This window comes from Amyelois transitella, chromosome 24 (genome assembly GCF_032362555.1).
Source record: "Amyelois transitella isolate CPQ chromosome 24, ilAmyTran1.1, whole genome shotgun sequence".
NCBI classification, from domain to species: Eukaryota; Metazoa; Arthropoda; class Insecta; order Lepidoptera; family Pyralidae; genus Amyelois; species Amyelois transitella.
The window spans coordinates 4760538-4782165 of NC_083527.1; the positions used below are offsets into that span (position 1 = coordinate 4760538).

General features: G+C 37.5%; 1 protein-coding gene across 1 annotated transcript; it reads right to left on the reverse strand.

Moving 5' to 3' along the window:
* Window positions 1-464: 464 nt before the first annotated feature.
* On the reverse strand, window positions 465-19664 carry LOC106135968 (exportin-2). Its single transcript, XM_060951254.1, has 19 exons — window positions 19392-19664; window positions 18297-18442; window positions 15506-15698; window positions 15010-15155; window positions 13927-14127; window positions 13255-13425; window positions 12716-12845; window positions 11591-11754; window positions 10830-11019; window positions 10371-10471; window positions 9778-9964; window positions 8537-8693; window positions 7726-7817; window positions 7148-7365; window positions 6251-6348; window positions 5539-5706; window positions 3760-3922; window positions 2853-2997; window positions 465-2454 (listed from the first exon to the last, which is right to left on the reverse strand). The coding sequence occupies exons 1-19, from the start codon at window positions 19474-19476 to the stop codon at window positions 2300-2302; spliced, it is 2910 nt and encodes a 969-aa protein (XP_060807237.1). The 5' UTR covers window positions 19477-19664; the 3' UTR covers window positions 465-2299.
* Window positions 19665-21628: the final 1964 nt, after the last annotated feature.

Below are 21628 nucleotides of genomic sequence, written 5' to 3' on the forward strand. Positions count from 1 at the left end.
ACTTCCAGTTGCCTGAATGTGCCGATTTCCATGATGTGCCTTTCTGCGCATCGCGCATTTTAACAGTGCATCTTACCGATTCGCCCACCAACCGACGATATCTTATCCAATGAATTGTATAATATTTTGCAAATATACATTGCATAACTTAGGCACGTGATGTGTTAGCAAAAGAAGATCGAGCCTAAACGATGAGCTTGCATTAAGGGAATGTTGATAAAACGAAATTAGTATGCAGCCCCTGCGTAGCAAGGCACGTTTGACGTCATTTTTATCGCGCGAAAATCTAGTTGTTTCGCTTTTCACGATGATGTAAAACGTGACACCGATAGTTTATCGCGCGATAATAACGTCACGAAAGATGTAGTTCACTGCGTACCTCTTATTGTATGTTATAATCTTATTGTATTGTGTTTCTACTGCGCAAAGAGAGACTGAATTTCTACATAAGTAAAAAAAGGAACTTGAATGAATGAAACATTTATTCAAATTTATTACATACATTCAGTGACGCCTGTCTCATAACCAGAGACTAGAACGAAGGAACCGATTACATTCATAGTTTGTCTATGACAAGACGAAGTTAGACTGGCTCAATTCTTAAGTAACACTTAACATTTGAGTAACACTAGTTTTATAAACAAAAATTCATGGTTTACCATGCACAACGAATTAGTAACACTAATCTTAAATACATTGGAATTAAAGTTCATACAATATGAATCAGCATTTCATTACCAGGATATAAATCGTAACTACCCAGGGAAATCGTACGCCTCCTATTTCCCAGCTCCATTTTCACCTGTAAATTATAATAGGTCAACTTACGTGCCTAGAACTGGTTTAATTTCAAAACTGCTGAAGTAAGTAGAATATACACTTAACTAATCTATATTGTCCACGGATATGATAATTTACATCACAACAAATTATTCAAATCAACAAAACAGCTTTTTCTAATCAAAATGCAATCTCAACACTTACAGACGATTTCTGGCCCAAAAAGCATCACATTATAAGAGATATTTCTCTTACATTAGCCTAAAGGCTTTCTTACCTTGCAAAGATCTTAAGCCATATCCTACATTTATAAGGCATTAGTGAGCTTACCTTATTAATCATTCAACTACTCGTGATCCGCGAAAAATAAATATGAACTTTTTCCACTGACTCAAAATTATTAACAAATCTTTGCTACTATATTCTTTGTGTATAATATATTCAAAATGGACACCAATTACAAATGTTACCTATATTAAATTGTAATTATGAAGAATTACTTTACTCTACTGCACCAGAATGAATTTTTTGCACAAATATTCCGAGAAACATTTATTTTGGATTATTATTTAACAATTATTACCTAAGTACACTTATGTTAAATTGATAATGAGACTATAATAATTCAATGATTATACATAATATTCCCATACATAGTAGTTTCCTAAAACTACATTAATTTAAGAATCGGATATGGAATTCTTACCAATAATTCAGTTATTTCACCATGATGGAACCCAAAAATGCACTCTATGAATGACACATATTTTTATTACTATTCTAAAAGAAAAAATGAACAGAAACTATTTAATAGTCTAATTCCTTAAAGTTAATATTAGGATAACAATTTGATTAAGCTACACAAGATGATTGTTTAATAATGTTAATATATTTAGCCTACAATGACAGCTTTTTATAGTCCATTGAAACACTTTATCAACTTAATTGTTAAATTAAGGCCAGTGTAAAGGGAGAAATCAACGAGCCAGTCAGCCAATTCAGGTAGTCTTACAAAAAAAATTAGCTTTAAATGATAAAGTAACATTTTAAATTTATTCACAATAACAATTGAAATTTAATCCCAAATTTCTACTTAATTGATATTAACACAAAAACAGTCTAACACACAGATGATTATTTTTATTTAGTATTTTTGATTAACATATGATGTCATGACAATTTGTTGTTCTGAACCATATAGTTCAATAAAAGCCCTAAAAGTTAAATCGAGGCTGTTGTACAATGATAGTTTTAGTCGCAAGGTGACATACACAACATGATAATAGCAGTTACGTAGATCTCAAACATTATTTTATTGTTTTCAACCATATTTCGAGTTCCACATCCAGAATACACTCAAACACAAGTTCACACACTATTCACAGTCCACTAAGTCCGCATAGTTCAATGTTAAAGTTCACCACAGTCCGTATAGTTCAATAAAGGCCGTAATAGTTTAATTAAGGCCGGTGTACAAGGAGAAATCGCCGATCCAGGCGGCGAGCTCCTGTCGATCCTGTCAACAGATCTGGACGCTGTAGTTCGCGAGGTACCCTTGGAGGGCCGCGCGGTGGGGCTCGGGGATGGCGGTCACGAGCCCTGGGAGCACCCCGGGGTTCGATTTGGACAAGTTACCGAGGCTCTCGGCCAGGTAACGCTTTGGGTCGCTGACGCCTGGGGAGAGAAAATTTATTATTGATCTTACAAAGTCTGAACCAAAAAACATGTCTGTCTAAAAGTGTTCTTTTTTTTGTCTTTGTTTCCCCTTGAAAAAGTACTTAGTTAGTAATACAACCAATGTACATAACTCAGAAAGAATCATTGGTAAGTAAGAACCTGCGCCTTCATGCATAACAACGGTTGTTGGTTGTAACACAATTTACTCGGGTACCAATTCGACTACTGATAGTTACTTAAATTCATACTTATATACAATCACGTCTATATCTGATCTCAATTCCATCATTAAGCCAAACAGCTGAACATGGCCATTCACTCTCATCAACACCGTTGTCCCCATCTACCCCGCGTGGGACATAGTCGTATGTCCCAACATCCCGCCCCCCACTGACCGGCCAGCGGGTCGTTCTCCAGCCCCTTGGCGCAGGCGAGCTGCGAGTACTGCGCCTGGTAGCCGGGCGCGTCGTCCACCTCCACGAAGTGGTCGTCAGGCAGCGCCGTCTCGTCAGTGGGCAGCTCGAACAGGGAGATCAGAGCCTGTCAATGGAATATAAAGTGAACTAATTATTTTTTAAAAATGCTATTGTGTTTTGTTGGACAATAATTTTTTTAATGATGTGTGGTTCCCGGCACCAATACAAAAAAGAATAAGACCACTCCATCTGTTTCCCATGGATGTAGTAAAAGGTGACTAAGGGATAGTCTTACAAACTAGGGATTCTTTTTTAGGCGATGGGCTAGCTACCTGTCACTATTTAAATCTCAATTCTATCATTAAGCCAAATAGCTGAGAGTGGCCATTCAGTCTTTTCAAGACTGTTGGCTCTGTCTACCCCGCAAGGGATATAGACGTGACCATATGTATGTATGTATTTATTCGGTTTTTACATTCACTGTGACGGATGTAAATATATGTACATACATATGTATTAGACGGCCTCTGTGGCTCAGCGGTAGTACGCTTGTCTGTGACAACGGAGGTCCCGGGTTCGAATCCCGACCAGGGCATGATGAGAAAAGTACTTTTTCTGATTGTCCTGGGTCTTGGATGTTTATCTTATATAAGTATTTATTATAAAATATAGTATCGTTGAGTTAGTATCTCGTAACAATATAACAATATTTTGTACATTTTTTGTAATTTTTCTGTGCCTACGGAGACGAAATAAATACTTTTTTACTTTTTTTACTAACACAAGTTTCGAACTTACTTCGAGGCTAACTCAATCAGTGTAATTTGTCCATATATATATATATATTTAGTAAGATATATATATATATATATATATATATGTGTACCTGCATAACACTCGGCCAGAGTTGCGACAGCGGCGGCTGCCTGAACCTGGTGGACTCGCAGAGCAGCTTGGCGCAGCCCACGGCCGCCGCCTTGCGCTCCAGCGAGCCGCTCACGCGCTGCAGATCCGGCACCAGCACCCGCTCCACGTACAGGGCGAACATGCTGAGGAGTTAACATTGCATGCATTTTTAACTATTTTACATATGTAAATACATACTTCTTGCATGAAGAGAGTTATGAAACATGCTGAGGAGTTAACAGGAGGTATACAGGAGGACACACTACATTAACATTGCATTTTTAATAATTTCACATAATATGTAAAAGGAATGCCGTGTGGTTCCCGGCACTATTACAAAAAAGAATAGGACCACTCCATCTCTTTCCCATGGATGTCGTAAAAGGCGACTAAGGGATAGGCTTATAAACTTAGGATTCCTCTTTTAGGCGATGGGCTAGCAACCTGTCACTATTTGAATCTCGGTTCTATCATTAAGCCAAATAGCTGAACGTGGCCATTCAGTCTTTTCAAGACTGTTGGCTCTGTCTACCCCGCAAGGAATATAGACGTGACCATATGTATGTATGTATGTATGTAAAAGGAATACAGGAGGACACACTAACATTAACATTGCTTTTTAACTATTTCACATAATATGTAAAAGGAGGTATACAGGAGGACACACTACATTAACATTGCTTTTTAACTATTTCACATAATATGTAAAAGGAGGTATACAGGAGGACACACTACATTAACATTGCATTTTAACTATTTCACATAATATGTAAAAGGAGGTATACAGGAGGACACACTACATTAACATTGCTTTTTAACTATTTTACATAATATATAAAAGGAGGTATACAGGAGGACACACTACATTAAAATTGCTTTTTAACTATTTCACATAATATGTAAAAGGAGGTATACAGGAGGACACACTACATTAACATTGCTTTTTAACTATGCATTTTTAACTATGCATGCAATGTTAATGTAGTGTGTCCTCCTGTATACCTCCTTTTACATATTATGTGAAATAGTTAAAATGCAATGTTAATGTAGTGTGTCCTCCTGTATACCTCCTTTTACATATTATGTGAAATAGTTAAAAATGCATGCAATGTTAATGTAGTGTCTCCTCCTGTGCCGTGTGGTTGCCGGCACCAATACAAAAAAGAATAGGACCACTCCATCTCTTTCCCATGGATGTAGTAAAAGGCGACTAAGGGATAGGCTTACAAACTTAGAATTCTTTTTTAGGCGATGGGCTAGCAACCTGTCACTATTTGAATCTCAATTATATCATTAAGCCAAATAGCTGAACGTGGCCATTCAGTCTTTTCAGGGCTGTTGGCTCTGTCTTACCCGTAAGGGATACAGACGTGACCATATATTTGTATGTATATATGTAATCACGTCATCACAATCACCTTCGCATCACTACATAGTGTAAAACAAAGTCGCTATTTTAGTCTGTTTGTTGCTTAAATCTTTAAAATTACGCAACGGATTTTGATGCGGTTTTTTGTAACAGGTAGAGTGATTCAAGAGGAAGGTTTTTATGTATAATATATAATAACATTTATAATTTTGCACCCGTGCGAAGCCGGGGCGGGTCGCTAGTTTATAATATAAGTAGAATTTATTTATATCTGGAAATGGACATAGTATATTTTCATCCCAGTAAAAACTATAAGTAGTTCCCGTAGGATTTGATATTATGCACTCGTATATATAAATAGCAAAGATACATAAAACAAATATAACTTACTTAGCCTGCACAGATTCTATCAGCTCGATCAGCTGATCGGCGCCGAAGTGAGCCGCGTAAAAGCCGAGGAAGGCAATGAGCCCGCGCACGTACTTGGTCGTCTTTGACGACGACAGCCGTTGGAATAGAAGAGTTATGATCTGCTTTGTGTACGGCTGCATAACTGATCTGCAAGATAAATAATATACCTTTTTGTACCCTAGATATTTCATCCTTTCAGTATTTGTGACACTGTCGGCTCTGTCTACCCCGTAAGGTGATTATATGTATGTAGATATTCAAGTAAGAGACTTTGGCCTTGGGTTATCAATCAAAACTTATCCTAAACTATTAAACGAACTCTAATACGACGAATCTAGCTTGGTCCCGCATCCAGGAAAATTAGATTTTCCATAGTTTCATCCAAAAATATGACAAAAATTTATTTGAAATTAAGACTTTCCCAAAATGGCTCACAATTGTAGTTGTGTTTTTATAATAAATAAAACAAGGAATATGTCAGATAATGTCACATTGTCAAACAACTGTTTGTTGGTAAAATTAATTTGATAATAATCGCGTCAACATTTCCCCAGTGAGAATTTGCAGGAAGAAAGAATACTTTTAAAATAACAGATTGCGAAAATCAATTAAGGTGAATTAAAAAAAAAATTTTTTTTTTTTTTGGAAAATCCCAAATCTAGACAAGAATTGATATGTCATATGGACTTACTCGGGAAAAGCGAACAGCATAGTCTGAACTAGGTAAAATCCCTCGTGGTCATTCGTCTTCGAGGCTATCAGTTTCTGAAACACTCCGAGCATAGCGTTCTGGAACAACAAAACATTAAACATTGTCAGATTCTTGTTCACCATATCCTACTACTATTATAAAGGCGAAAGTTTGTATGGATGTTTGTTACTCTTTCACGCAAAAACTACTGAACCGATTACCATGAAATTTGGTATGTAGGTAGCTGAAGACCCAGAATAACACATAGGCTACTTTTTATCCCAGAGTTCCCGCGGGATTGATAGGGTTTCCATGCGGACGAAGTCGCGGGCGGCCTCTAGTTAGATAATAATTTTTGTCATAAAAAAAATTATATTCGAAAATAACTCTATAAAATTATTGCACCTTAGTCTACCATTCTTAGTTCTGACAAGCGTGTGTTTACCTAAAATTCAATAAATATTACCGCTTAAATAAAACTTACGAATATCGAATATTATCGGGTCTGTGCCACAGAGCTGAAGAAATTAGACACGGCATTAAAGCACTATACACCTCGTTTGAGACTATATCAATCCTTCCTCTCTATGTATCACCGCTTCCGCACAATATAATGGCCCGAGCTTGACATAACTTGAAATTCTACATTCACTCATGTTTTTTAATGTAGACAATGTGCATTCGTCCACGATTTAGATTTAAGAGATCTATATTTGTAAATTGACGTCCGATGAAAATGCTGCAGTGTAGTTTGTTCCGCCTATTCTTCTAAACTTGCGTTTTGGAAGCGTTAGTATTTATAATTAGATTTAAGTGATGTGACCTCAATAAGTGATACCTTGTATCCAATTTTGAAAATAAATCTATTCTATTCTTATAATACACCAGTTTCCTCACCAATTTCCCAGATTGTAACACAACTTCGGCCCTTGCGGTCAAAAACGCGCAGAGCAGTCTGACCAAAGGCCTGATATTGGCGGGTCGGTGCCACAGAGCTGGCGCGACCAGGCACGGCAGCAAGGCACTGTACGCGTCGTCGGCGGCGGGGGGCGTGTTCATCATGCCGCGTATCTCCAGCAGGAGGGACAGCATTTGGAACACGTATGGCATGAATTCTGGAAAGGAAAATGAACGCATATATTCATCACGTCTATATCTCTTGCGGGTTAGACAGAGCCACGTTCAGCTGTACGGCTTCGTTATGGTATTGGGAATCAAATAGTGACAGGTTGCTAGCCCATCGCCTACAAGAGTAATCCCATGTTTAAAAGCCTATCCCTTAGTCGCCTTTACGACATACGGCTTTAGAAACTTGAGATTCTTCTTTTAGCCGATGGGCTAGCAACCTGTCACTATTTGACTCTGAATTCTATCATTGAGCCAAACAGCTGAACTCGAACGTGGCCTATCAGTCATATCAAGACTGATATAAAGACGTGTGTATATGTATGTATACATATATGTTAAAAACTCACCTTGCACATCATTCTGCAGTATATCCTGGAATATCGGGAACAGGGCGTCCTCAAATGCAGAGATTGCATTTGCATTGGATTTTGTCACCAGCCTGCAAAATGAAATATGATTATAAAACAATAGCTGTGCCCGCAACTTCGTCCGCGTGAAATAGTTATCATCATTGAAGCCCTCAAGGATGAATAATTTTTTCCCGTTTTTTTTTTCAAATTTACCATTATTTCTTTGCTCCTTATGGTTGCAGCGTGATGTTATATAGCCTAAAGCCTTCCTCGATAAATGGTCTATTCAACGCAAAAAGATTTTTTCAATTCGAACCAGTAGTTCCTGAGATTAGTGCATTCAAACAAACACAACTGTTCAGCTTTATAATATTAGTACATATAGATAAATATTTTATCAAATTCATATTATTTATTCAAGCTACAATTTGTAGAAATTTTACATTCATATATGTATCATGTTGATATCCCTTTCGGGGTAGACGGAGTCTTGAAATGATGGAAGACTTAAATTTGCAACCAACTGGTTGCTAGCCCGTCGCCTACAAGAGGAGTCTCAAGTTAGCCTATCCCTTAGTCACCTTTTACGACATCCGTATTACAAATATGGAATGGTTCTATTCTATTCTATTCTATAGTGCCGGAGAGCACAATAGACGTCTTCTTCCAGAGACTTCGTAAATTCAAATTCAAAAATTTTATTCATTATTATAGGATACTTCACATCGCTTAATACTCGTAATTGTCAAAACGTTTGACGTTTCACAACATCGGTTGACGGTCAAATAAGAAAAAGAGACAAACTCACATGACAGACAAGGACAGAGTTTCGAACAGGTAATGGTTGAAGTGGGGCTTCGAGGGATTCTTCGCCACCACGGAGAGCATCTGCGCCAGCTGCGGCAGCGCCCCGCCCAGGTACGGCAAGCCAGAGTCTTGCAGGCAGGACAGCGTGCGTAGAATGGCTGCAAGAGTAACTCGTATTTTATTGCTCCGTTGTTTATTTATGCAAGTATAAGCATGTATTTGTTACAATTAAAACTAGTTTTTAGATAGAACGCGTTTTCCCTAGTTATAACTAGTTTTAACTAAATGCCTTTGTTAAAACCAGAATTAACTAATGCTCAAAATCAAATATCAGTTAAAACAAGTTCTTACTAGACAACACGCGTTTTTCCGAAAATAGCCAGTTAAAACTATTATTATTATTAAAACTGTTCCGACTAAGGTCAAAAAGGTGTCTCTGCAAGAAAAATGGTTGCCTTTGTAACACAAAGTGCCACGATAGTTTGTCTTGTAATAACAAGTAGATCCTCATCCTTTTTATAAATTTAAATAAATATATACGGGACAAATTTCACTGATTGAGTTAGCCTCGAAGTAAGTTCGAAACTTGTGTTACGAGATACTAACTCAACGATACTATATTTTATAATAAATACTTATATAGATAAATATCAAAGACCCAGGCCAATCAGAATAAGTTCTTTTCTCATCATGCCCTGGCCGGGATTCGAACCCGGGACCTCCGGTGTCACAGACAAGCGTACTACCGCTGAGCCACAGACGCCGTCAAATGCAAGTATAAGCATGTATATATATACATACACATACATATAATCACGTTTATATCCCTTGCGGGATAGACAGAGTCAACAGTAGGCCACATTCAGCTATTTGGCTTGATGATAGAATTGTGATTCAAATAGGGAAAGGTTGCTAGCTCATCGCCTAAGAGAAAAATGTGACTTTCACTAGACATGTTGTATTCTTTTTCATGCTTAAAATATCATGAAAATGAAAAAAAAATACGAATTTTTTAAATTATGAATTTACTATGATTTTGATCAAATTGAATTTCATCCAGTCAGTCAAGTTTACCTCCTCCTTTCCTCCTGTCTATAGTCCTGATAACATCCACACCACTCTGAACAGAAGCCCGGGGTACGCCTTTGACCATGTATCCTGGACCATGAATCAGATTTTCACACCAACCGATCTCCCATCTGACCTCCGCAACGTTCTCAGATCAGAAGTCAGTGAACTCACCCTTCATGACGTACTCGTTGTGGTCGGCGGCGTTGCCGGCGTCCCCCAGCGCCGCGAACAGCGCCGCGAGCAGCGCCCCCGCGTGGGGCTCCAGCGTGGCGCGGGTGACCATGGCGCCGGCCACCAGCTTCTCCGCTGCGCACGCGGCATACGTGCGGACCACGCCTTTGCCGTTTATGTGTTGAATCTGAACATTCAAAATTGTTAGGACGATTTTTTTTGTATATACCTATTTTATATAAATACCACATGAAATTCTCTGTAAGACCCAATGGTTGACTGGTAGATAATGCTTCCAGCATTAAGTCCGCCAATTGTGCTATGCATTTGTATCTTGTGCAATGAAGTTTAAATAAATAAATATAAATAACTAAAGACCGCCGTGTGAAACAAAAAATAATCACATTATGTATATGACTATCTGTATGTATGTTTATCCGCGATTATTTCACGTTACGCTGAACCGATTTTGATGCGGTTTTCGTGAACTTTTATGTTACACTTAGAAGAAGATTTTAGAAATTTCACCAACTTTAAAAAGAAGAATATTGCTTGTAAGCGGTTCTCTTTTCACAAAAGTTATGTAAACTTACAATTAGAGGCAGAGCTGTGAGAAGCAGATCTTTAGGCAGCAGAGAGCGGAAGGTCATTATATACTTGATGGCGTCCGCTTTAAGTACTGGCAGCTCATTCACTGGAACAAACATTTTGTATTAGACAAGTTCATGGAATAATTGGTAGGGGAAGGCAAAGAAAAACATATGTTAAAACAACTTACATAAATACTTGAGGTGTAGACAGAACTAACGCTAAAGACTGAAAGGCCACGTTCAGCTGTATGGCTCAATGATAGAATTGAGATTCCAATAGTGATAGGTTGCTAGCCTACAAGAGGAATCCCAAGTTTATTGGCTTTTCCCTTAGCCACCTTTTACGACATCCATGTTAATAAATTTACAGTAGCGGCGGATTGTTAGCCCATTGACTGAAAGAATAATCCAAAGTTTATATGACTTGATCAAATAATTAAACTACTTATAATAAAGACTTACCATCGGGTCTCTGCAGCTCAGGTATCACGTGATTGGTCGCGAACTGAGCTAGATCCACCAATGGGGAGGCCCGTGTGACCCCCGCCGCTTGAGTGGAGCCTCGTGAAGCCAATGACGTCACGAGATACATTGCCGCGTCTTTACCGCGCCACGCGGTGGACCCTGATTCGGTGTATTTCGTAAGCATCAGCTGTGAATTTGAAAAAAGAATACTTTATCTTTGGCCAGTCTCATAGAAAAGTATAAGATCTCAATAGATTTCCTACGTCACAAGGTGGTGTTCTTTTCTGTGGCATATTGTACTGTCGCCTGCAGAGAAACATTCGCCTATTCATATACGCCAAAACCAACATACTGGCCGGAAACATCATTTTGTCCTCATAATGTAAGGAAAGAACATTTTTTTAAATATTCTTTTGTTAAATCATACTTGAAAATACTGGCTGAAAATTTGAAATTGTAAAGGAGATTTTACATGATTTTTTATTAGAAAAATATAAGTTTATCACTTTCAACCTGGCCAGAAAGATACTGGCCTAAAATATTTATCATTTTCTCTGTATAATGCAAGAAGAGTTTTTAAATGCTCGCACGTGGCTCGCCTTCGAGTAACGACATCAGAACAATTTTCAAATATAAATTTATTTTATTTTACCTGAACATACTGGCCGAAAATAATCAAAATTTTTCACGATGTCGCACGTGGCCCGCTCTCTCGTATTGACATCAAAAAATGTTCTCAATTTTTTTTTCAATCTTACCTGAACATACTGGCCGAATATATTCATCATTTTCTCCTCATAATGCAAGGAGAGAGTCTTCACGAGGTCGCACGTCGCCCGCCTTCTCGTGTCGACATCAGAGCCCTCAATGTCACGACGAACATACTCTTCGGGGTTGTCTTCGAACAGTTCCATGTCTGATTCTGCAATAAATAGTTTGTTACTCGCTGTGCCCGCGACTTCGTCCGCGTGGAATAGTTATTTTGGGCATCATTGGGCTTCAAGGATGGATAATTTTACCCGTTCTTTTTTCACACTTTTCATTATTTCTTTGCTCCTTATAGTGGCATCGTGATGTTATATAGCCTAAAGCGTTCCTCTATAAATGGTCTATTCAACGGAAAAATAATTTCTCAATTCGAACAAGTAGTTTCCGAGATTAGCGTATTCAAACAAACTGTTTATAGATATATTACCTATAAATTATAATATTAGTATAGATTATGACGTGAAACAGGACAGCGCCAGTTTTTCGCGCGATAAAAACGGCGTACGTGTAGAAGCGACAAACAAACAAACATAATTTCCTATTTATTATATCCAAACATAACATATAATAAAATAGTGACTGACTGATGTTTGTAGTTGAAAGATATTACCAAAAAATCGATATGGAAGATCTATATAAGACCAGCAGAAGCTAAAGTGTGATATTCAAAATGTTTTGTCTGTCTGTCTGTATGTTTGAACTCACAAAACGCGAAACTATTGCTCCGATTTGGATGCGGTTTTGACTTGGTCCAACTTAAAAACTGGTATACAAAAACAAATCCCCCCCACCCCTCTAAGGGGCAATACAAAAGGTTTTTATCACTGGAAGTCGCGGGCAATACCTAGTTGATTATATATTATATACTAACTTAAAATAAAAGTACCCGAAACCGCCGAGCTTGCATGAAGAAAGTTATGAATGTGGATGAAGCGAAGGAAGTATGCAGAGATCGTGGCAAGTGGAAAGAGGTAGTCTCTGCCTACCCCTCCGGGAAAGAGGCGTGATTTTATGTATGTATGTATGTTAAAACAAAAGTATGGATCTATATCAAAACCATCGACAGTTATACATTATTTTGCTGATGATGAATCACAACACTAGTCCAGTCTTACCTCTAAACTCCAAGTTAGGTATGACGACCTTCTCACAAATACTGCTCAGGGTCCCGGGGTCTTCGAACAGGTGCTTATAGCTGTTCTTCTCAGCAATTTTGGCCAGGAAAGTCAACGCGTTTGACACAAGCTGAAATTAAAAAAAATATAAGTATATTTTACTAAATTATACAGTTGTACGGTAAATCGTGTGTCAAATTTAAGGATATAGTAAACATGAACACACATAAAAAAAATTTAAAACTAGCAAAATACTCACTAGTTTATAAATAAGCAAAATAGTGTACAAATGTTTGGACACCGTGCGCTCGCTACGCGTCGTCCTTTGAATTCTCGCCGCCCGCGTGGATTCCCACCCTTATTGTTTTTGTTGGATAGATATGTAAAATTTTATCCCCGTATATTTCTAATTATTTGGAATGAGAATCAGATACTGAGTGCCCCCTTTCAATACGTGAAGAGCGACGTGAACTTTTTTCTTTTACTAGATGGCGGTCACCCATCCCGCTCCTGACCACAGCTACGGTCGCTTAACTCACCGCATCATACTTCGGTTGAGGTCCGGTAGACAGCAGCACGGTCCATATGGCCGTGACGAACGGCGGCGCGTGCGGCGCGAACTCCTCCTCGTACTTGAGCGCGTACAAAGCTGCGCACTCGCACACTTCAGTGCGGAGTTGTTCCAGTATGCCAGGTTTGTCGTCGTCTGCCTGTGGTGGAGTATAAAAACAAACTAAATATGATATGTAGATAGATAGATGAAAGCTTTATTCTCACTATCACAATACATTTGTTTGACACATACATAATTAACAGTAATAAACAATGTGAATGTGCAATGTGCATGTATGTACCACGGACAATGATGGACAGTGAAAAGGTCCTAACTCAGCATAATGTCGCTATATTTAATCAACTACCAATTGAAATTTTCAAAACGATTGGCTGGCACACTGTCACTACAGTGGACCTATGGTAATCCGACAAACATTATGCAGGGCATCGTCGGACTATCAAATTTGTCGGATTATAGAGCACTGCCTGCACTGTTTGACTTGGAGCAAATTGAGCAAGTTTGGCTTCCAAATGGGCATGTTGTCTTTGAAGCACTACGGCAGATTTTGGTATTAGAATGAGTGAACACTATGCAGATGAGCACGAGCAATCCGTAAGATACCTTAAGAGCTTTTATTACTTAAAGAAATACTTACATCAGTCTCCAAGCACGGCACTTTGACTTGGAGCAAATTGAGCAAGTTTGGCATCCAAATAGGCATGTTGTCTTCGAAGAACTCCGGCAGATCTTGGTAGTTGAGCGAGTGGAACACTTTGCAGATGAGTACCAGGGATCCGTAGATGACCTTCAGAGCTTGCGGGTTGTCTGCGTGCTTGTTAGCTAGATCTAGTGTTGCCTGTTAATAAAAGAAAAAACAAATAAGAATTAGGTTTGTAATGTAATATCTAGTATGGCGTTGCTATTTAAATCTTCTTCCCCCTCCTGCCCCCCATAGTAAGGCATGCGTTAGTCCCTGTTACAGTCTCACCCCCCAGCCGGGGAACCAGCGTCTTTTGACCATGATCTATTCCTTTTTTTTATTATAGATGTGAGTGCGCTTGACCTCAATCTGCCTGGTGGTAGGCAAGATGAGGCCTAAAGTGGTGCCTTTTCAGTCTTTTCAAGACTTTTAGCTCTGTCTCTGTCAAGGGATTTAAACGTGACTATACATACAGGATGACATTTAAAACAACTTTATCCTTTTAAACATAGACTATACCCATGCTTCTGAGCCGTTTGAGCCTATTTTTATTTAAATTAAACGTCATCATTTTCACATTTAAAAAACCCTCAAAAACTACGTCACACGCTTTAATACAGACCAATACTACAAAAAGAAATTAAAACTAAATATGTAAATAAATGTCTGAAAAATAAATAATTTTTCTAGTATCAACAAGATAGTTGTCGAGATCGCTCAGCTGAATGAATTGTGTCGTTGACCTCTGAATCTTACGCGTCGCTGGCCGGGGTGATATGACGTATTTAGGAATGTTGATTTTGATACTGTATTTTTTTTGTACTTTCTGAAATATGAACTGATATTTTTCTTATAACGTTTTTAAATATCCTTTAGATGAGTACACTTAACAGTTAAATTTATGCAGTTGAATTTAAAGTCACCCTGTATATGTATGTAAAATTTTTGAGAAACCACTGACAGACTTTCTATTATATCTTTTTCAATTAAACATCATTGCTCCCTTGAACATAAAACAAAATTTCACTTTTCACTCACCACAAACAAATCGGTGAGGGGTTTGGCGAAGTTCTCGAGCACATGTTTGATCTCCAACCAGAGCTTCTGGGACTTGAACTCGTAGCGGTAACGTTTGAACAGCGAGTGAGCAGTGCGGAGTATACCGTTGATCACGTGGAAATCTCCTACGAATATATATTTTTTATTATTTCTTAATTAAGTACCGTGTGGTTCCCGGCACCAATAAAAAAAAAAGAAAAGTACGACACCGTGTCCCATTCCCATGGATGTCGTAAAAGGCGACTAAGGGATAGGCTTACAAAATTTGGGATTCTTCTTTTAGGTGATGGGCTAACAACCTGTCACTATTTGAATCTCAATTCTATCATTAAGCCAAATAGCTGAATGTGGCCTATCAGTGCTTTCAAAACTGTTGGCTTTGTCTACCCAACAAGGGATAAAGACGTGACCATATGCTTCGCTTCTTGCGCTCGGCCGATTATTTTCTTCAGATAGAAATAAGAATAAAACATACCTGTGGCAAACTTCTCCACCATCTCCGGTATCAGACCGGGCCATTTGTCTGGAAAGTCACACTTCCCAATGATGGACACCGCATCGCTGAACTGTCTCTGGATGGCCTCGGGTGCCTTCAGCATCAGGGACACAATGAGGGTCTTGATTGTATCCCTGTCCGATTGGTGAATGTGATCTGTGCCATCTTCATCCTAAAATAATTTTAACCAAAATAAAACACTAGAAGACATATAAAGCAGGCAGGGCTAAGGCATCAGTTCAGTTTATTTATTGATTCAAACTATATTGCGCAAACAACGTAGATACAATGGGCAGACTTAATGCAAATGCATTATGTAACAGTCAACCTTTGGGTTAAGCAGAGAAATTAAGTGGGTGTTAAAGTAATTATCGGATAAACTCACATATATTTAACTACAGCCTTGGCCAAAAGTCTTAGGCACCCCCAACTTTTATTAAAATAATGAAGTAAAACAACTTTTTTTTTCTATATTTTTTTATCTCTTAAAAATTAGGTTAATATAAACAAGAAAAGCTTAAAATCTAGTAGGTCCACCTTTAGATTTTATTTCTGCACTGATTCGAGCCGGCATGCTGCGAACTAACTTTGTACACTCATTCCTAGAAATAATGTTCCATTCTTAAACTAATGCATTTTTAATGCACTTTTTGATGAAATACTATGCTCCTTGATCCTCTGCTTTAAAATACCCCAAAGATGCTCAATTGGGTTGAGGTCTGGAGACTGCATCGGCCAATCCAGCACCTCAATATTATTTTCAACAAACCAACGCATCACAATCCCTGACTTATGACACGGTGCGTTGTCTTGCTGAAAAATGACGCCGTCTAGGTTGATGTCACCGTAAATGCTTATTAGCGATGGTATTAGAGGAGTTTTGAGTACTTGGATGTACTTTTCACTGTTCATACGACCTTCACAAACAAACATTTCACCAACGCCATCGGCAGCCATGCAGCCCCAGATCATAATGCTACCTCCGCCGTGCTTGCCAGTAGGTACAACGCAATCTGCATGGTATTCTGCGCCCATACGTCGCCTCACAAAGGTCACACCCGGTGTCCCAAAGACCTGGTTGAGGAAAAAACAATACCTATTAGGAAATTGATTATAATTTGTAATATTAGAGTGGAACTAAAAAGGAAATGTTCTTAATTATAAGAAAACTACTAGAATTGACTCACCTTAAAGTTTGATTCATCAGACCACACCACATTAGCCCAATCTTCCTCTGTGAAATGTTGGTACTGTAAAGCTATTCTAGGCGCTTCTTTTAATTAGTTTTTGACAGCCTAGGCTTCTTCCTGGCTTTGCACCCTTTTAGGCCTGCTTCCCCGAGTCTTCTTGTGTCGGTTCGCGAACTTATTGACTTTCCAGCTTCATCTGACAAGGCAGCAGCAAGCGCGGATGAAGTTTTCTTCCTATTTTTCAGTGACTCTCGAACCAATTTTCTATCTTCGCGATCCGTAGTCACACGTTTTCGGCCTGCTCTTGGTTTGTCGTCGTGGGTACCGGTCTCGGCAAACCGTTTGATGGCAGACTGTACAGCGCAACGCGAACATTTCACCAACTTGGCGATTTCTTTCTGGGATCGCCCTTGTTCGTGTAAAAGTTCAATTTTCACTCGATTTTCAATAGTAATTCTACTTTTTTTGGGCATTTTAGAATTAATATGATGTTAATTTGTCGCTCAAAAAAAATTACAGCTCGTTTACTAGTTGAAGTCTAGAACACAACTGGTCATATAATCACTGATGAGATTACAAAAAACTGAAATCTTTTGTTTTCGGTGACCAGGGTTTTTCATGACCTCAAAATATGCCACCTACTGTACCAGGTAACGTTTTATGACCCTGACAATACATTAAAGATAAGTATTTATTCATTGTTTCAATAGTAAACATGCATTGTGTATTTTTAAGGGGTGCCTAAAACTTTTGGCCAAGGCTGTATTTAATAAAGTACACACTAATTACTTACATACATATTATTAATATAACAAATATACTTTACATACATAAATATCTAAAACAGTGTAATGCAAGGATTATGAATATAAATGGCTGACTTCTTAGAAATGATCAAAAGATCTATTAATCAAGTTTGACAAGTCTAATGTACTTTCTTTTTCTAAATCTTTAGTTCACTCAAAGTGATAGAGATCTATAAATGTACACACACTTATAGATTTTTGTCATAAAATGTACCTACACAGGTACTGATGGCAATCGCTTGGCTTACTTAAACTTAATGCAAGTAAAATGTACAACAAGTGGAGTTAATGCTATGAGGCTTTGTTCTCTGCCTGTTGAACCTCGGAACCTCAACTAAGACTTGACTTATTACAAATGTGCTTCACATAATATCCACGTAACTGTCTTGAATTTTCACAAGTGTATTGAGAAGGACATCTTTAGTACTGCCTACCCATAAAAAAGTACCATGGTATGTACTATGTAATGCACAACAATGTGAGAGGGGCTAGGGGTATTATTAAATAACTAGCTGTGCCCACACTTCGTCTGTGGAAGTTATTTTGAACATCATTGAAGCCCTCAAGGATGAATAATGTTCTCTGTTTTTTTTTTTTTTTAGATTTTTTTAATTCAAACCAGTAGTTCCTGCGATAAGCACGTTCAAACAAATAAACTCTTCAGCTTTATAATATTAGTATAGATGTCTAACCTTAAATTCAATCAACACTACAGGTATTAAGGTATGTAATACTTGTCATGCTAGAATTGATTGGATGCCAACAATTACTTACCACAGCCCAGTTCCGCTTGACAAAGTTCTTGAAGGCAATAGCAGCAGCGATCCTTATGGTCATATCGACCGCTTCCTTCTCGATGAGATGAAGAAGAAGAACTGCATAGTTCTGGTTCAACTCTATTCCCTCGAGGAACTTTTCAGCTAAAATAAATTAATTAACATCAAACTGTATTTAAAATTGATACATACATAATATAAATCATCTTTAATGGGGTAGATTGAGCTAATAGTAGCCCAAAGATTGTAAGGCCATGTTGTATGGGTTCATGATGGAATTGAGATTCAAATAGTGACAGGTTGCTAGCTTGCAAAACAAGTTTAAATTTTTCTCTATATAGTGTAGCATACATTTTTTCAGGTCACAATCTGGCTCTTGCAATATATGGCCATACTAAGTTTTTTTACTAATTATAACCTGGTGTGTGTACAGCTAAATAAATAAATATGCTAGAGCTGATTTCCTATCCAGTAGTTTCAATAAAAAAGCTTTTTTATACACTTGCTGGTGCAGTAAAGTGGAAAGTCCTTCATAATTTTTTTTTAATTATTTTTTTATTAACTGGTATGTTTGAATAGAAACAGACCTCCCTCAAGCTGCCAAGCTCTATGGTGACACACACATACACAATTATGAAAGATAAGAAACCCTTACAATATGTCTTATAGGCAAGGCTAGCAATATGTCATTAAAAACTTTTCTCTCTTTTATGACTTCAGATAACGAAAGAGTACCAGGTCAGTGTACCTGGCAAATTCGTTCAAAAAAACATACATATTGATTTTAATAATTTCTCTTGATACCTATTTGACATAAAAGAACAACGACGTATGTATAAAGTGCGCACCCTTTCGCATAATCTAACCCATATGTTTCACCACGAATTATTATTTATTCAGTAATTACCTAGTATAATGAGGATTAAAAATGGTAAAACCTGTGCATAAAATATGGCGCTAGTATACCTCGAAAATCTATGCCTCTAGGTATAAAGTTAATTATTACATCTATGTACCTATCTATAATATATAACTAAACATAAAAAATACAACTTATTAATTAACGTACCTATAAATTAGGAATTTTACTTACCCGGCCTTCTGATGTTAGGATCAGGATTCAATGTTTGCTGCAAATAGTTGGCCAACGTCGCTAAATTCTCATCTGTAACCTCCATTTCGAAATTTAGGAAAGTAAAAAATAATTAACACACCAGATCTATGATAACAAAAATAACAATCTTTCAAGCAACGAAATTCTCCCAACTTTGTGTATTGCAAAATGTGGAAATCATTAAAATGTCTGCCCGCCGCTGGTGAAAATTTTTGATTTGACTTTCTTGACAGTTGACAATGTTGACACAGCACCCGGGTTGCCAACTATGATATGTCTAATTACAATTCAACTGAACCGCAGGCCTGCGACCCACATTTCTCTATGCATATTCTTTAGGGCTCGTGCATCATGCCGCTGACTTCAGACTGGATTGAACGTATGAAACGTGGTCAACACCAGTCGAAATGGCGCTAGTGTACCTTATTCCCTTAAAAAAGCAGATTTGATATTGTAGCGAAAAGTTTTCTTGAATTCATAACGAATTATCACGTTGTGCAATTCTTCATTGTAGTAATGTATCCCACATTCCTACAATGAAGAACTGCACAACGTTAAATCGGAAATCTTACCTAAAGACATAAAAATTAGTACCAAGACTTTGGCTCAAAGCAATAAGTTGTCCATAATTTAAGCTGACAAAGTATTGTAGGTTATATCATAAACATTTTACTGAAAATTTCTATGAAACTTGTGACAGATTCACAATAATGTTAGTTCCACACATAAATTTGAACTTAAATGTTATATACAAAGCATTCATAAATACATATAATGTACTGCGTCAATTCTTGAAAACGGTATTATAACGTTCTACTGGGACCGGTTTATTATGACAGATAATACTATTGTTGCAAATCCACATCCACATCCACACTTCCACACTAATAATAAAGAGGAAAGATTTGTATTTTTGTATGTTTGTGTGGAATAAACTCAAAAACTACTGGTCCGATTTTGATAAAATTTGGCACAGATATAAAATAGACCTTCAAAAGTGACATAGGCATAAATTTATTTTGAAATAAATTAGTTTTCAGGTAGATTATTCAACATTTATAAAGTAATCCGGGAAAAAAAGCGCTACCGAAAATCTTTCCGTGCGTGCGCTGGATCCACTGTTGATTATACAGACATACAATGTATTACAAAAATAAAGGTTTTTTGCAGATCTATAAAACAGTCCGCGACACGATATATCTAACTTCTATAATTTAGTAACTACAAGGTATTTTGTGCGTAAAAAAATAATGTAAATTCAAAGGTGCGTTTTGAGAATTATTATTACACAAGCATATTAATCCTTATGATTGAAAGTTGTTTTATCATCAAGATAATTTTACGGAGATAAACTTTGTCCTTTACAGCTCAGTGATTGGATAAATAGATTCTGAAATATCGTGAAATTAAAAACACGCACTCCAAATTATTTTAAGTACCTACGTCACGCGAACGCGCTTGCCGCATAGGTACTTACGCGGTATCTCGATCGCCTGAGAGAAATGTGTACTCTTTGTTTATTTCAAAATATAAAACACAAAAAAATGTCCACCCGTGCGAAGCCGGGGCGGGCCGCTAGTGTGTGATAATTAATCGGGAGACACGCTGTGCAATTCATCAGCAAACAAACATAAAAAAATGAGAAAGAACAAGCTATAAGAGCGCCATCTACAATTGTATTTCACCGGCCAGCCACATTTCTGTATGAATATATTCATAGTAAATTGTTCTTTATATATATATATATAATGAAACATTCTATAATAGAAAAGAATATCGTAAATGTGTGTCTCCTACACTGTCTTGTTACAAAGTTTAATGTTTCGTACACTGTGTGAAACGGTCTACATTGTATGGAACGGACTATCGATAGTATCGATACTAACGATAGACTACCGTTGCTGTAGTTTTTGTCCGTCCAACTATCGATAATCTATCGATTCGATAGTGGATTATCGATAGACAACACTAATCTGTTATATACATAAAAACTTAGTGTTTAGTTAGTATCTCATCTCATCTCAACTCTTTATAACCTATAACTAAATAAACAAATGTTTTCAATCGTAAAAATACTTAGTCGGATCGGATCGTCTGTTCTGTTAAGCTTATAAGTGTGGAAATATTCATGAAAGATGACATAACTACCTACTTAATACGTTTTCTGTTCCATTGCCCCTCGAAACCTCGCTCACCGATTTTCAATTCAAAGCGGG